At 38.6% G+C, this 17,597-nt stretch overlaps 1 protein-coding gene across 18 annotated transcripts in view; it reads right to left on the bottom strand.

The window, feature by feature from the left end:
• The window catches only part of itpr1b (inositol 1,4,5-trisphosphate receptor, type 1b), a 154,960-nt gene that overhangs the window by 3,178 nt on the left and 134,185 nt on the right, over nucleotides 1-17,597 (bottom strand). For all 18 annotated transcript variants that reach the window (XM_056248571.1, XM_056248575.1, XM_056248573.1 and 15 more), the window contains 3 exons: nucleotides 16,257-16,422; nucleotides 14,633-14,793; nucleotides 2,752-2,913 (listed from right to left, as the gene is read on the bottom strand). In XM_056248571.1, the coding sequence (XP_056104546.1) occupies nucleotides 2,752-2,913; nucleotides 14,633-14,793; nucleotides 16,257-16,422 (489 nt within the window). The remainder of the gene's footprint in view (nucleotides 1-2,751; nucleotides 2,914-14,632; nucleotides 14,794-16,256; nucleotides 16,423-17,597) is intronic.

Raw genomic sequence — 17,597 nt, 5'->3', positions numbered from 1 at the left:
AGAGGCTGTGGACTCATACTGACTGACCTTGAAGGCCTAGTTTCACTCGCACCAAACTTAAATTCTAGTCTGTGAAGTCCATTTAACGGGTCAAGACTACACCTCATCTTCAGTGGAGCGTGAAGAACTGGCTTAAAACGCAGAGCCGATCCTCCCTATAGTTGCGTAGGGCACCGCAAATCACTCAAGGCTCCGCCTCCCCCTCGTGTCAAAGCGCGTCAATCAAAGTTTACAACGTCGATGAGATAATTAAGCGGAACTATCCTTCTGGTCACGAAAAGAGAGACTGAGAGAAAAACACCATGCGAGTGAATTTCGGGAACAGCGATCAGGCAGACTTGTGTTCTCTCCTCTCCAAGTTTGATGTCAGCACAGAACAGTAAACGTGAACTGGGTTGGATGTAGTGAACACTACATCCAACCCGGACCTTCTTTAAAAAGGGAAAGGGAGGAAATCATTTTTCTCTGGTACTTTACCATTTGATGCCATTCTGCATTGCTGTGGTCACTGGCCAGTTACACATACTCCAACCTCCAATTCTTAGACAACTGCATTGAGCTGGTCTCCGCATCTGTACTTTTATTAGCTTTTTATAAATGTGTCTTCTTAAATTATTACTACTGTTTGCACTCCTGGTCAGATGCTAACTATGTTTCATTGGCTCTGTACTTGTATTTTGTCAATGACAATAAAGTGAATCTGAATCTGAATCTGAATCTAAAGTTAAGTTGATGTGCATCTCTCTCTGTCTGTCTGTCTGTATAACCTAGCAGCAGTGCATCTTTTGGATCTTTCTGGGCTGTGTTCTGTGCCTGACAAAGAGAAAAAGTGAGATATAAATATTTATTACGTTTGATAATACAAAGGGCAACGGTGTTTGTTTATAAACTGCAGCTCGGAAAAGATAACCGCGTCGCGCGTTAACATGAGTTCATGGGCCCTATCTTGCACTCGGCGCAAATGACTTTGTACACTGACGCATGTATCATTCCTATTTTGCACCCGCGCAAAGCGGACTTTTCCCTCCACAGACACACGTCGGTTAACTAAGAAATACAGTTGCGCTCCCCGGGGCGGTTCAGCGCAAAGAGGAGGCGTGTTCCGGCGCAAACTTTTCCTCATGCTATTTTGCTGTCCTATAAAACAATTGCGCCACTGACCAGAAAAAAACTAGTCTAAAGGCAGTGGCGCGTTGCGCGTTGTTCATAATGCTATTTTAAGGGCGCATGCTTGGCCATAATCAACGTAGCGTGTGCACAACGCGCATACACGTTGATTCTCTCATCTAAGCAGCAGTTTTCATTTTTGCAAATCATACATTATTACGATAGATAGATAGATAGATAGATAGATAGATAGATAGATAGATAGATAGATAGATAGATAGATAGATAGATAGATAGATAGATAGATAGATAGATAGATAGATAGAGATAGATAGATAGATAGATAGATAGATAGACAATTTATTATAAAAGCATGTAGCTTACACATTTACCCAAATTATCATACGCCTGTTTAACAGAAGTTAATTTGGGTGGGTTTCTCCATCCCCAATGTCACTTCTCTGTGTTTTACGGCCCTGATGAGAACATTGCTCTCCTCGGCTGTGAACCGCTCCTGTCGCGCGCCTGGCAAATCCGCCGTTATAATAGGAATCCGCTTTAGAACAAGCGCGCCTGCTCTTAAAGGGAATGTGAGATGACGCTTTGATTGGTTTATTTCACGTTACGCCCAAACCACACCTATGAATAATGAAGCTACTTCAGACCAACCCCTTTTAGATTTGCGCCAGGCGCAAGAGGCATTTATCCCGCCGGGAAAATAGCAACAGCGCCGGGATCCGCCCACAAAGTTACTTGCGCTTTACGCTTTGACACTTGCGTTTCAGATCGTTAAAATAGGGCCCCATATGCGCATGTGTAACGGAGGCTAGCTAGTAGTTGCTGTGCGAGTAAACCTCACTCCTCTGATCTCAATAGGCGCTCTAGCGACAGATGCTAGAGGCTGCAGTCTTTAGCCTCCTTGTTAGAGTGCCGGAGACCCGGGTTCGAGACCCACTCAGAGCGGGGTGAGAAGGACCCGGGTGGAGGGGTTACACATGCACGAAATGAAACGCGCACTTTCCAGTAAAACATCTATGGGGACCAGTTACCAGTACAATATGGGCGTGATGGCACTCATTAGGCGCTCATACTTTTAAAACAAGACCATGATTATCTAGTCTCCAAGTCAGTTTAGTTACAACTCTGCAATAAAGCAAGATGGAAAGCAATCTATTGACATTGACTATATTGCATTTAAAATGTTGATTGGCTGGACATACTGGTCAATATGGATGCACATCCCTTAGTAAATAATAATAACCATCAAGTATCAATTATTGCTTTTATCATTTAAAACACAGTGACATGCAATGGCAAGCCATTTTAGCTTTTAGTAATTCACAGGATGCATTTTTGATATCAACAATTAAATTTGTATTATTTAAAATGTGAATTATTTATATTAATATAAAATATGTCTATTTCTGATATCAGGAATTACATTTTCATTAGTACTAACTAAACGAGGGAGGATTGTAGTGGGAGAACTGGGGTGTCAGGTGTGACTGTGTGGGTCAGGTAGGAGGGCCCCTTAACAGATTTTTGCTTAGGGCCCCAGGGAGGTCAGGATCGGCTCTGTTAAAACGTCAACATGCCACTCTGGACATAAGGATCTGACATCAGTCCAAAAGCACCGTCACTCACCTGTTCTTTCAGTTCAGTGAGCTGGCCTGACAGGTTGGAAACGAGCTTCATGGTGGATTCAAGCTTCTCCTGAAGATTCCTGATCTCGTTCTGCTCGCCCTCGGCATCGCTGCTAACCAGCGACATGGCCCGCATACGTGGAAACCAGTCCAAGTTGTGTTCCTGTTGGAATATTAGACGTTAGTGTTTTTGGTAACACATAATTATATTGTAGTAGGATTTTGATTCAGTAAGGACGCATTAAATTGATTAAAAGTGTCAGTTAAGACATTTATAAATGTTACCAATTTTTTTTATATTTCAAATGAATGCTGTTCTTTTGAAATTTCTTGTCTTTAAAGAAGTCTGAAAGTATCACTGTTTCCACAAAACTATGAAGCAGCACAACTTTTTTCAAAATTGATAATAAGAAATGTTTCTTTTAGCAGCAAATCAGCATATTAGAATGATTTCTGAAGGATCATGTGACACTGAAGACTGGAGTAATGATGCTGAAAATTCAGCTTTGCATCTATTATAAAATCTATTAAAATAGAAAACAGTTATTTTAAATTGCAATATTTCAACAATATTACTGTTTTTACTGTATTTTTGATCACATAAATGCAGCATTGGTGAGCATAACCGACTTCTTTCATAAACATCAAGAAATCTTACCAACCCCAAACCTTTGAACGCATTTTTGAAATGTTCAAATGGCAAAATGTACAGACCTTTAGCTGTTTGCAATGAACAAATCAAACAAAAGTAATTGAAACAGCTCAACACAACAAATGTTTCAAGTGGTTTCCCCAAATTCGACTGAACATGCAACTTTTAATGAATTCCGCAGTCTCAAAATTATTTAACCCCTTAATGGCAACTTTAGTACTTAGTAGAACAACCTTTTGCTGTTATGACCTGCTGCATATGAGATATAGAACCAGACACCAGCTTCTGGCAGCGTTTCTGAGGAATCTTAGCCCACTCCTTATGAGCAATGCCACCAGTTCAAGTCAGGTGACTGTGATGGACACGGTTGAATCTTCCTTCTGCAACCAAGTCTCCAATGCTTGGGATCACTGTCCTGTTGGAAGGTTCAATGACGCCCAAGCTTCAGCTTCCTCGCGGAATTATATTTTCTCCTAGGATTTCCTGAAACTTCAATGAATCCATCTTGCCTTCCACACGCTGCAGGTTTTCAGTGCCAGAGGATGCAAAGCAGTCCCAGAGCATCACCGAGCACCACCATGGTGAACTGTAGACAGTGTGTTCTTTTCAGCATATGCTTCATTCTTCTTCCTCCAGACATACCGCTAGACTTGTAGTCGAGACCGCCTAAACCGAGACCAAGACACTACCAAGACCAGATGGTATCGAGACCACGACAAGACCAAGACCAAGTCGAGACCAAGACCAAGTCGAGACTAAGACCGAGACCAAGTCGAGACCGGAGGGGAAAAAAACATTAGTGTTGAAGCTAAGCAATAACTTGTCAAATGTTGTTTTGCATTTGCCTGCCTATCTCTGCTGATTTCGAAGTCTCCAAATGAACCCATTCTGCAACTTTTAAATACATAATTATATTTTTAAAAACGAAATTATAGGCTTAAGTGCAGGATCCGAAAGTTGGTCGTTTTTGTCGCTATGGTTACACACACACACACACACACACCGTTGGCGGTGCGCTCAAAGTCATCTGTCAGTTGTGCAGTTACCCAAAATCTCCTGAATGAAGGTAAAACCCATCATGTCACTGATATGTGTTTTACTAAATATTAATATATCAAAAACTGTACATGATATGTGTTTTTTAAATCAAGTGATCAAAGTGCTCGTTACCGCTGCGATCAGTGGCGCGGATACAGTGTTTTCTCTCGTGCCTCGCACGCACCGCACTGTCTTCACTCGGACGCGCGCTTCAATACGTTGCGGATATCGTCGTGGATATTGTAGTATTGTATTGCTCAATCCCCTGACCACTATGTCGGTCTGAGACAGCGAGACCTAGACAAGACCGGGAGGTCCGAGACCTAGACAAGACCGGGAGGTCCGAGACCGAGACCAAGACAAGACCGAGACCAAAGACCGTCAAGGCCGTGACAAGACCGAGACCACGTAAAAGTGGTCTCGAGACCAAGACCGGTCTCGAGACATACATCACTACATACCGCTGATCCATATGGCCAAAAAGTTCCAGTTTTGTTTCATCGCTCCACAGAACAGAATCCCAAAAATTCTGTGGCTTATTTATATGATTTTGATTTTCTTCAGCTTTTGGATCGGTAGTGGTGTACGTCTTGGAGTTCTGGCATGTGTTTAGTATGCGCCTTACTGTGCAAGCTGAAACTTCATTGACTGTTGCCACCAAGTCTTGCTGCAGATCTTTTGCAGTCACTCTGGGGTTTTTCTGAACCTGCCTTCTCAGAAATCTGGTTGCAACCGTTGATAGCTTCCTTTTTCTGCCCCATCCAGGTAGTGTAACCGCTGTTCCTTTAACTTTGAACTTGCAAACTATGCTTCCAATGGTGTCTCCAGGAACATTTAGTGCCTTCATATCTTTTTGGATCCCATTCCTTGTTTGTGAAGGGTGACGATATTTTTAAAAAAACTTTTTGGACCATTCTTTTGACTTTCTGACAATTTCTTACCTGCAGTCAAACATGACACTTAACAAACCTAGCCAGCTCAGATATTTCATGTGTTCTAGCTCAAGCACACCTGGTGCACCTAATGAAGCCCTTGATTAGTTGCATCAGGTGTGCTTGAGACAACACCTGTTTTGCAGATTTGTGCTGTTATGAGGGATTCTATTCAGGGGGTTGAATAATAAGAGACTGCAGAAGTAATTAAAAGTTGCATTTTCAGTTGAATATGGGGAAACCACTTGAAACATTTGTTGTGTTGAGCTATTTCAATTAATTTTGTTTGATTTGTTCACAGCAAACAGCTGAAAGTCTGTAAATTTGGCCAATAATCCTGATTTACAATGGGGTTGAATAATTTCGATTCCAAATAAGTTATATATACAAACACCTGTGTGAATTTGAGGGACACTGACTTCATACATCCACTAAAAATCACTGCACAATTGGCTTGTTTGATATTTTGTCGTTGAAAGCAAGTAAAGTCTGACTGTATATGAACTGTTGAACTCCCTCTCCTAGATTTCATCCACATGGCACAAACCATTCTTGGAGTCAAACCCTGACTAAACGGGGGCTTGAAATCATGTCCTCCTCCATCTCACATTCCCTCTTTGTCTATCCGTTCATAAGAGTGTGTGTGTGTTTACATCAGACAAAATTCCCTATGTGTAATATGATTACAGAAAAGGAAAGGCAGTATCAAAGTCACATGAGCATGAGGACAGCTTCACCCTCAGATAAAAGCTTCCAAACATTGAGCACTATGTTTCTCCCTAAGTGGCAAGCAATTATTTAACAAGGGGGAATCTAACATCCTCCTCGATGAGATATTTGACATTACAGCACACTAATTTAAACAGCCAAAACAACCTCAAAGAATACAGTATGGGGAAATGTGGTAGTGGTACCACAGCTTTCCTGCAAAAATACCATTTAAAAGTTCTTTGCTAATAAAGTTTATTAGCAAAGGGAAGGCCAAAACAGAGGAAAAAAGATGCATTTTCAAATGAAAATGTATTAGTGTGGACAAGGCCTTAGAATACCTTAGAAAACACAGACACCCTAACAACTGCACAATACAACTTAGCAAATGCATAGCAACTTACTATACCACCCAGACAACATAACAATTTCATAGTAACACATTAAAAACCGTTTATAATACCTTAGCAATTACATAGCAGAACAACTTACTGTAGCATGGCTGAGGTTTGCACAGGCAAGAGAATGTGTAAGTGTATATTTGACTTTTTCGGTCATTTGAACGGGCTGTGACTAGTACAAACAGTTCTTAATAAAATCCTTTAGTTGCAATATCTCAAAATGGTTTAATAGTACAACAAGCGATCACTGACAGCAGCGGGAGTGCGAGCTCTGACCCGAGACAATTGCCATTGCAGAATGTCTGACTTCTGGCTGGTGGGAAAGGTCAGATCCAGCTCCTAATAAGGACGAGAGGGATACTAACAGAAGGAGGGAAAAAGTGATAGTTACATTACAGAACGCTGGAGGGGAGAGGGAGAACAGCCAAAGGACACTTCATTCTCTGGTCATGCATTTCCTTTTCTCCCCAAAGCTGGACTGCTTGCACATAAATACACAAAACACATCAGTGTTTTTAAAATGAACGCGGCCTGCATACAGACAAGTCCAGACAAGAGAGGATCGTGAATGCAGTGAACGTATTCTATAAATTCTATTTATAACAACTATGCATTAAGTTATGTTCTCATATTTCTAGAAACACTGCATGGAATACTTGGAATGTTTTTAGCACACCATAGGACTATTTAAGTGAACTGCAACAGCAAAACGTGCATCTAGTGATGACTGTTTTCAAGTAGGTATCCTAAATGTCTGTCATTGGACAATTAAACAGATAGCCCCGCCTCAAAATAACAGCATTGGTTAAGCCATAAAATGACATTTCAGGCCACTCGAATAAACAAAGCAATATTTAAAAAGGAAAAAAACTGTTTTATGTATTTTGGAAAGCCAACAAATAGCTCACTTATATTTGTCTATCCACATTAGAAGAAATAAGTTTTATACAAAAAAAGCTTGTTTGGTCACACTTTAGATTAGGGTCCGATTCTCACTATTAACTAATTATTAACTACAACTTTTGCCTCAATATAAAAAGCTTATTAATACAGTAGTAAATAAGGTAGTTGTTAAGTTTAGGTATTGGGTAGGATTAAGGGATGAAGACTATGGTCATGCAGAATAAGGCATTAATATGTGCTTTATAAGTACTAATAAACAGCCAATATCCTAATATGCATGCTAATATAGTGATATTTGGACCCTGATCTAAAGTGTTTCTGCTTCAGTCAAAGTAATTGTGAGATCAAATTTAAAATACACATTAAGTCAGGCAGAATCCAGGGAAATGGTGACCAGTCACAACATCTAAAAATAAACGCTTCCCTTGTACATTTATATGAACTTTAACCTAAAGAACTTCATGCATATGTTATTAAGTCAGCTACACACTTGTGTGCATGTGTGTGTGACAGAAAGACAGCAGGTGCAGAGAGCAGAGAAGTCCCCTTTGCCTCTGAAATCTCAGACGGGCCGCGCACACACACTTCAGACAGACAGTTCCACTCAGGCGCAGGGGGAAATCACAGGTAATGCTCTCACTCATTCTGAGAACAAGAGAGGAGTGCGTCTGCACTCACTTCCTGCTGCCACAGATGTTGAGGTTTGTGTTTACCTCCGCCCACAAACACTGTCGTCTGTGGATGGACCCAGCTGTCAGCCGGTTTCGTCATCGTCATCACAGTGGCACACGCAGTTATCTCTAATCAGCCCTGGATTGCAGCAAACACTGCACCGCACAGAGTCTGTCAAATGAGGAGACCAACGTCACCCACGCTGTTCAGACTACCACAGTTCCTACCAGCCCAAAACACGTATATTGCATAGACTGATGCCCTACAAACTCAGCTTTTGAATATAGTTATTAAACTATTATTATTTAACATTTTTAAGGGGCACCAATATATATTATAGTACGTTATAGTAACAAAATTGCGATTAATTGTTTTCATAGCGCAATTAACATTTTTTTCTGTCATCCTTTAGCTGTGATACTGTATATGATCACACTAGTATTGATTCAAGTGCCGTTAAACCATTCAACCACACAAAAAAAAAAAAAAAAAACGCACATCTGTACTGGCGAGCTGTTTGTGAAGCAGTTCTATGGTGAACAAACGCCCGAAATGCACTGAATGCTGCTTCAGACGGAGTGCCAGTGTCACACTGAGTTCTCTTTCACGCTTGAACAGACAAAAACACACAAAATTATGTCAAAATTCTCCTTTTGTCGAGAATCCTCGTAAGCAGTCTTAAATTAGTTAAAAAGTGTTAAATGAACATAAAGAGTCAGGTCTTAAAGTGACAGCAGCCTAATAAACCTGCTGCTGTGATGTCTGTCATTAATGTCAATCAAAGAACAAACGATCACTTACTGCTCTTGACTGAATCACTTTTGTAGCTTTAATAAGGATTAATCTATATTCAATTTATAATTTGTGCAGTGTTGGATTATTCAATTTCCTGTTAGACCTACCTGATAATCTTAAAGCACTGCTTACATGGGTCAAAAACAATGAAAACAGTAACTTTTTTGTAGAAAAAAAACCTTAGTGTTGAGCCCCGATTTATTAAAGGCACAGCTAAATGTGACATTTATAACAATGAGTTTATGTTAAGATTTTATTTAAGTGAAATTAAAACAAAGTTTTTATATATTTTTAAAGCCTATTCAATTTTTTGTTAAAATGTTTAAATTGATAGCTTTCAATTATACTGTAATGTTGAATGGCTATAATTAACGGCTAAAATTTAGGGAAAAAAACATGCCATTAAACAAATATTTCAAATGTTCCGTCTTTCTGTTGTTTCTACATTATTTCGTGGATTTAATGTGAAAGTATTACAATATAAAAATATATTTAAAAAATGTATGTTAGGCACGATTAATTGCGATTAATTCATTTTTTATCGATTCACAGCACTAGTATATTTTATCGTGTTTGTAATTCTTTAAACAACTAATTCTGAATATGCCTTCATAAACTATTTTTTTAAAATTGTAATTTAAATAAACTGTTTAATGAGACTTTTCAGGCAAATACATCTTATTAAAAAAAAACCTTTGAAGAAAAGGTTACCTTGTATCTACAACCAGAAGTTGGATCAGATTTTTTTCTTCTTAAATTTATTAATTTTCTTCTTCTTTATAATTAAATGTGATTATTAAGATATGCAACACTCATTTTTTAAGCTTTTTTTGAATATCTGAAAATAATTGTGCTCAAAAAGAAAAGAAAAGAAAAGAAAAGAAAAGAAAAGAAAAGAAAAGAAAAGAAAAGAAAAGAAATCTAATTAAAATCACTTTTCCTGACACCGGATAATAATGAAGAATTTGTTTTTGATGTTCTAATAATAACAAAAATTCTAATTTTGTTATTCTTTGAAGAAAAAACATCATTTATAAACCATCATTTATAATACCGGGCGACTTCAAGCTATTTCAAATGATGTCAAATTTAAAAATGAAATAAAAACCAGCGTCTCTTATGCAGGATCTAGTGACATGCAGAGGATATAGTGACATGTCTACATCACGACCTACGCTGAAATACTCACTTCCTCTGGTCTCACTTCTACAGAAACGAGAACTACAACTATTTCTATATGTATACACATATATATATATATATATAAAAATTCCTTAAAACATTAAAGGGATAGTTTAAAATAAAATTGTCATCATTCAGTATATTACCATGTAAAAGACGACATTTTGAAGAATGTTGGTAACCAAACAGTTTTTGGTTACCATTGACTTCCATTGCATGGAGAAAAAAAAATATTTTAGGTAGCACAGAAGCAAGAAACATGTTTGGTTTGAGATGATTCATTTTTGGATGAACTATCCCTTTAAATATAGAAATTACAACAGCGCTCATTCGCTTTATCCGGTACAGCGGAAAAAGGGCAAGTGAAACATATCCATCTTTTATTTTTTACCCTGCTGCTTTTGTTTCACGCTTGTTTGGGTGTGTTTGTGCACGTTTGTGCGTCCGAACCGGCCCCCTCTCAAACCTCTATTTCCTAAGCTTTGTTTACACTTGACAGCATTGCCAGTAAATGTGTGAGTGCTCTAGCCACATCAATTTCAACTGTATCTGCTGCTTCAATGGAAATGAGGGAAGTGTGAATTTCATTACTAATACCACAAGAGCCCACACACTAAGACAGGATGCTCTGTGGTCTGAGCAGCAACAACATCTTCAGGTCCTAAACGGGACCCGAGCGTTCACGCACCGCTTCAAAGCTCGACAATTACGACCAACGTCATCGCGAAGATGTGAATAATATTCACAGGGGAAAAAGGCTGAAGGGAAAACAGCAGGTTCATCTAGGGGTTCTACCTACAGACTTGCTTGATCTAACCTCAATTACCTGAATGAAAGTAGACGATCAAACAGATAAGGTCTTTCCTTACAATTAAAGAAAACAATTTAGGTGCACTTCGTTTTAGGTTGTGTAAGTGCTGCAGAGATTACATATTTTTGTAGGCCAACCCAAATGTTGAATTGCAACAGGATTTCTCCATTGGTTTTTGGTCTACAGTCTCTGTGACCAACACAGTTTAAGATTCTTACATGCTTTGTTCTAAAAGTATAATCTTCACAAATGAACACAACTTTTATGAATTTTTAACACCATCGGCAGAAGAAAAGAGCTAAACGAACTAAACCATGGTCGCACAACTTCAGACTCACCATCAGAAATCAAAAAATCATTCAGATTGATTTACAATAGCAAGAGTGTGAGTATAAACAAAGTCCCGTTAAGACAAGTCATTTCACTCGGCGGCCATCTTTGAAACGCCTCTCGGGCATGCAAGCGCAGCTCCTATCTCTTTGAATGGGGAAACATCAAATTCTCCAAAACTGTTCGCCAAGCTTACGATTAAATTTCATATTTGAAATTACCAATGAAATCTGACAACAACTTCTAATGAATGTTGTTTCTACATGCTCGAATCATGACAGAAAACGAAATTTTTCAGGCTGGATCGAGCTAATGCGCAGTGGAAGCGCGCGTTTGACTGTTTCTATAGGAACCGGAGCTTCTAACGGCAGCCGCAGTGACGCAATGACTTTACCAATCGCGATTGGCTCTTATTTAGAAGGCGGGACTTATTCCACCATATTGAGCATTGCACTTTTCCCCATTCAAAACAATACGAGTGACGAGTCTTTTGTTATTCTATAGACTTTGGTGTAAACACAATGAGGCTGTAAAAGTGGACTAGTGAGTAGATGAGTTTTCCAGTTTGGCGTGATGACGCTTAAAGTCCCGACAACCTCTGTAGTCCCATTTAGCCACTTGTTAGCAACTGCCATTTTCAAGACATGCAAAGTTTAAAAAAAAAAATCACAAGTGGGATATTACTAATGTATTTTTGGTAGTAGAATAAAATGTGAAAATATGTTGAGCTTGTTGACTTTATTTCAGGCATTTAACCAAAAATCCACTGAAAAAAACCCATTGACTTCGGGATGATGGAAGCGGGAGTTCAAAAATGCTAACTTGTTTCCAGGTTTTAGGATTCCTGCATCTGCTCATACAGTGCAACTTTGAGCTCGGCTCGCATTCATTTCCAGGATTCCATTGTCCCCAACCCTTTCTGTCCTTGTCTTAACTAAATAAAGTGTTAAAAAGTGACTTCATGTGTTAACTAGTCAAATATGGCTTTACCAACCTCAGCCTGAAGCTCTACCCAGCATGCTCGGCTTTCTTTCTCACCTTCTCACAAGCCACAGAGTGAGACCTTGCATTGTCTACTGATGCATCACAAATTGCTCTATCCTTTGTTGTCAGGTCAAAGGTTTCTCATTTTTCAGGAGACCTTAAAGGGCAGCTAATCCCAAGTCAGGTGATTCCTCACAAGACCACGTGGGCAAACCATCAAAATGCGCCACGGAGGTCGGGAACTGAGCCAAAAGACACCACCCAGATCAGAAACTGTGTCAGAAACCCACCGCTGCGCCATCTGCGTCAAGAGAACAACCACTTGTGCAGAAGGGGCTTTCCTGAGCACTGCTCTTTCACTAAAATTACTCAAAAGTCACATAAAACGCTATTTAAGTTCCACGTCATTGCATTAAGCAAAGCATATGATGACCTATAAAAAGGCAATAAAGAAAAAAACAGGATGATTAAATGAACTCCTCATTTTGAAAGGCATTTTTTCACTTAATAAGACTGGTATTCATTGAGTGATTCACTAAAAGTGTAATTCTGAGAAAAAGCCCATCGTGCTTTAAGAAAAAGCTCTTTTTTCAAAGAAACACATGCATACAAAGGCATATACACATTTAGCAATCATGAGGGGAACTCCTGCTCCTCTGGTCATCCAACTGAAACGAGCCGTACGTGTGTATGTGTGTGTGTGTGCTTTCATAGCCTTTCTGAAGGATTAACACATTCCTAGCCATTTTCAGCCATCTTAAGACTCCAGTCTCAAAGCAAACAGAAGCTCCGGCATCCCCGAGAGACTGAAGGTCACAAAGTTGTGATTATATACGTCAAAGAGGAAGGTTGGAAGGTCAATTGAGAGATTTACTATGAGGAATCTGGTGCAAAATTCCTTAAGTACTCCACTTTGCCGAAGGCAAAGTTTAAAGTAGGCCACATTCCCCACAGCAAACCTCTGGGGTCAAATAGGTTCATTTCTGCTCAAAGGTTGTAGACCAAAAGTATTAAAACTAAAAAGATCTAAGGTTATAAGAGGTGGACAAGCCTTTGCGCAACCATCATGGCATGGTTTAGTCCTCATAAATACATCATTCTTTGGAAATCTGATATCAAACGGCTTCTCTGAACTCATGCTATGCAGAGGGGGAAAGAAACCCACACACAAACCCCATATCAGTGTGCTGTTTGATAGTAACTCTTTGTGTGTACTAGTAAACACTCAATGTCAACGTTATCACAGCGTTATCATCTGCCAGATTTAAAAAAAAAAAAAAAAACCTCAGCAGTAAACAAACACATCCACTGACTCAAATTTGCAGCATGCCATTGGCCGATTTTTCTCTCATGTGACTTTGGCCCTAGGGCTTAAATGACCTTATGGTCACCTAAGTTTCCTGCAAGGCAACTGCTGTGAAGAGTTTTAATTTACGATAGTTGCTTACAATGGTAGAAAATGAGTCATTTTTCTGAGGCTTTAAAAGCAAAAATGTCAAAATGATTTTATAAAAGCACTTGCGCTACTGTTCAAAAGTTTGGGGTTGGTGAGATTTTTTTAATTTTCTGAAGAAGTTTCTTATGCTCACAAAAGCCTGCATTTATTTGATCAAAAATACAGTAAAAACAGTAATATTGAGTATCAATTTACAATTTTCTGATTTAATATATATTAAAATGTAATTTATTCCTGTGATCAAAGCTGAATTTTCAGCATCATTACTTCAGTCTTCAGTGTCACATGATCCTTCAGAAATCATTTAAAAAGCTGCTTTGCTGCTCAAGATATTTCTTATTATTATCAATGTTAAACAAAATAGTTGTGCTGCTAAATATTTTTTTTTCAGGATCCTATGATGAATAGAAACTTAAAAAGAACAGCTTTTATTCGAAATAGAAAATATAATAATATTTTGTAACATTACAAATGTCTTTACTGTCATTTTTGATCAATTGAATGCATCCTTGCTGAATAGAAGTATTCATTACTTTCATTACTTACTTACCGACCCCAAACTTTTGAATGGAAGTGTGCATAACATCTGTTAAAATGTCATATTTTCCCATTTATGGATTCACTTCTATTGTAATCTGATATATTTGTATCTTTTTTTTAAAGAAAAGGAAATTTTTCAAAATTATGCCATACAAATGCAGTTTTTTGAGTTTAACTAGTAATGAACGCAGAATATTCCTTTTAAATTAATAAATGGTTCCATTATGTGATTCACGCATACAAGTAATTTTCTTGTTTTTGTGGCATAAGCGGTAAAAATGAAATTCTTTGAGATACCATATCCACCTAAGATGTTACACTTCATTTAAATGTAAATTAAACTTAGTCATAGTCTGCAAAGTCTGTAAAGAAAACTGATTAAAATTCTTGTGATATCAGCACAAAACCATACACATCTACAACGTTAGATTTCATTTCATTTGAAATAAAGTCTGCTGCTTCGCTTCAGATCCCTTACCCGGATCATTTCGGCCACATAGCTCTCAGGCCCTGTGAACTCGGTGGAGTCTTTCACTTTCACAAGCACGATGAAGAAGAGATAATGCCACATGTTGTGCTCCACCTTAATGTGCTCCTCAAATGACACTGTTTTGTTGTCAAACTTGTCCCTCTCCAAACCTGTAGAGCAGAAACACAGTGAAATGAGTTTGCGTCACTTGCTTTAAATGGCTCTTTTTTTTGAGGTGGTTGAGGTCAGTTTAGAAAATCAAGATTAGGAGTAATCTTGAAGTGACAAGCTGCCCGGTGGTCAACCGTGCAAAAACAAGAATCTGTTTAGGTCAGGAACGTTTTTAGCTCTATGCAGTTTATCCAGTGAGAGGGAAAACAATCATTTAAGATTTTGACAATGCATCTTATGGTTTCAAAGAAAACTGCACTGTATCTGGAAGAGGAAGTAGAACCACAGGGAAACCATTTGTATACAAGTGTGAATGGTGCGTGTTATGAGCAAATGGAGGTTATGAATCTTGTGATGGTCACAACTCACAACAAAACAAAAACAGCTAATTTCGATGCGTGATTCGTGGGTGAACACATTGGGAAATTGTCACTTGACGCAACACGTCATCTACTCTCCAGTCGCACGTTTGTGCTTCTCATCTCAGATTAATGTTCCTGTGTGTAAAGTTTGAGCTTTCAAATGTTAATCATGGATCGTGAAATCATCCTAGAGATGATCTGAATCCCAACAAACTGCAGTTTCAATGTTAATTCATATCAAAACACATGAGTCAAACAGCGTTCTTATATAATGGTTGTGTGCACTGTGAGAATTACGATCATTTACAGCTGGTCTCACACTAACACGGTCAAACAGGCCAAGTGGCAACAGGAAGACACTCCACCACCTCCACAGTGAGTTATGAGTAAGACTTCTGGTGAAGAGGGGGCGTCCTAATGTTTATGCTGGAGCAAAACAACCGTTTTATGGGCCTATGTAATTTATAGCACAATGGTAGATGAAATGAAACAGTCTGTGACTCACTAAAGATAACGGTGTTAAACTTCCGTCTTCAAACTTTCATTCAGGATTGTTGGGAAAACAGACATTACTTTTTTTCTTTTTTTTAAAGAGAGAAAAAAAGGTAGGGAGGAGTTACATCCCAAAATGGCAAAGGCTCATAAATATTAATTAGGTTGAGCACAAATAATACATGATTTTTTACTGTTTTTACTAATAATTTATGTAATGTATTGATTTTAGCGGAGTATATTTCCAAAACAAAATTGTTTAAAATGTTTTAACATCCTCAACTGGCCTTGTGACATATTTAGCTTGACATGTTCATTCCTACATCCCATGCCCCTGGTCAGTCCCGGGATTTTGTAGGTCAGTGGGTAAATGCCTGGATCTGCAATGAAGCGTAAAGCATAACTCGTCCATCTGGTGGTAACGATCTGTGTATGAAGGGTTAAATGTTCTAATTTGCCCTTAAAAATGTTTTTATTTTAATAAACAACAACAATTGAAGCCATGTGTCAGGGGATGTGTATCAAGATCACATTTGTTTGCAGTATGTTTTGTGATTTAGAGAAGCGATAATTTGGGTATTTGAGGTCCAGGGCATGTAGACACTCACCACAAATAAAGCAGGTTGTTTTCAGAACCTCTTCTTTTTTCTGCTTTTCACTTCTGAGGTCAGCAAAAGTGTCAATGATGACCCCAAAAATGAGGTTGAGAACGATAATGATGACCATGAAGAAGAAGAGGAGGTCGTAGATCACACGAGCTGCAAACAGAGGCTCCTACAGAGAAAAGAGATGAAGAACACTCTTAAAAATAAAGCTTTCAAATGGGGGGTTTTCGTACCGATGCCATAAAAGGACCATTTATGGTGGATCCCCAAAGAACCTTTCAGTGAACGGTTCTTAAAAGAATAATTTTTTACCTAGTGTGAAGGACATTTTAAAAATCTACAAGAACCTTTTTGCATTATAAAGAATATTTGTGCAATGGTGAGGTCCTATGGATGTTAAAGGTTCTTCATGGAATCATTGATGGCAATAAAGAACATTTCTTTTTAAAAGGGACATGACATGAGAAATCAATTTTGCCTTGATCTTGCCCATTTGCTCATTTCTGTGGATACTTCAGAAGGATACCAGCGTCAGGAACAAGTGGATGGTTTATTTTTAATGGCGTCATGCATTGCGTCAGAGGATTATATGTTTGTTCGGAGAATTTGACTGCAGATTGTTTTGTAAACGAGGCACAGTGTAATGGAGAGTTCACAAAGAAACTTCTTGTAAAATGAAGCAGTCCGCTGTATTGGATATGACAGCAGCTGCATCACAAACTGTAAGCAAACAATTTCATAATGATTTGTCTCTAAATGACAGTTTTATTTGGACAATGCTTTCAAAACATTCACGTGCAATAGCGAGTGGGAGTTGATACTGTTTCCTGTGCAATGACGTTAGGGAATCATAACAGAGGGCGTTTAACTTTATACAGACAGGTGAGCAACTGTTTGGAAACCTTTATTAATCTTATTGTTTTAATATCTTGTATTGCAAGTAACATGCCTCAGGCCCTGTTTACTCCTGGTATTAAGATGAATTTTAGTCAATCGGATCACAAGTGAACAACACTAAATACAGGTGTAAACGGGGTCTAAAACGTTTTGAGCTCATCCACTTTCAACCACTTCCAGAGGTGGTCATGTCAAAAACGCATTCAACCAGTTTGCTTTCATAATGTAAACGCTCATGTGGTCGAATGTGTTCAAACAGCCACCTACTGACTTAACAACATTATGAGAAGCGCGCTAGCCAGACGGGATTTAAACTTTGCCGGCTGAAGACCCAAGTTTGGTTTGAAGACGAAAAATGTACCAAGCACAATGTTCTCTCACCATTCCTGATTTAAAAAACACACAGCGTTACAGCGTTCGGCGTGGTCTTAGAGCAGAAACAAAAGC

This window comes from Rhinichthys klamathensis, unplaced genomic scaffold (genome assembly GCF_029890125.1).
Source record: "Rhinichthys klamathensis goyatoka isolate OS25496 unplaced genomic scaffold, OSU_Roscu_1.1 h1tg000056l_1, whole genome shotgun sequence".
NCBI lineage: Eukaryota > Metazoa > Chordata > Actinopteri > Cypriniformes > Leuciscidae > Rhinichthys > Rhinichthys klamathensis.
This window is presented reverse-complemented; position numbering and strand designations above follow the sequence as displayed.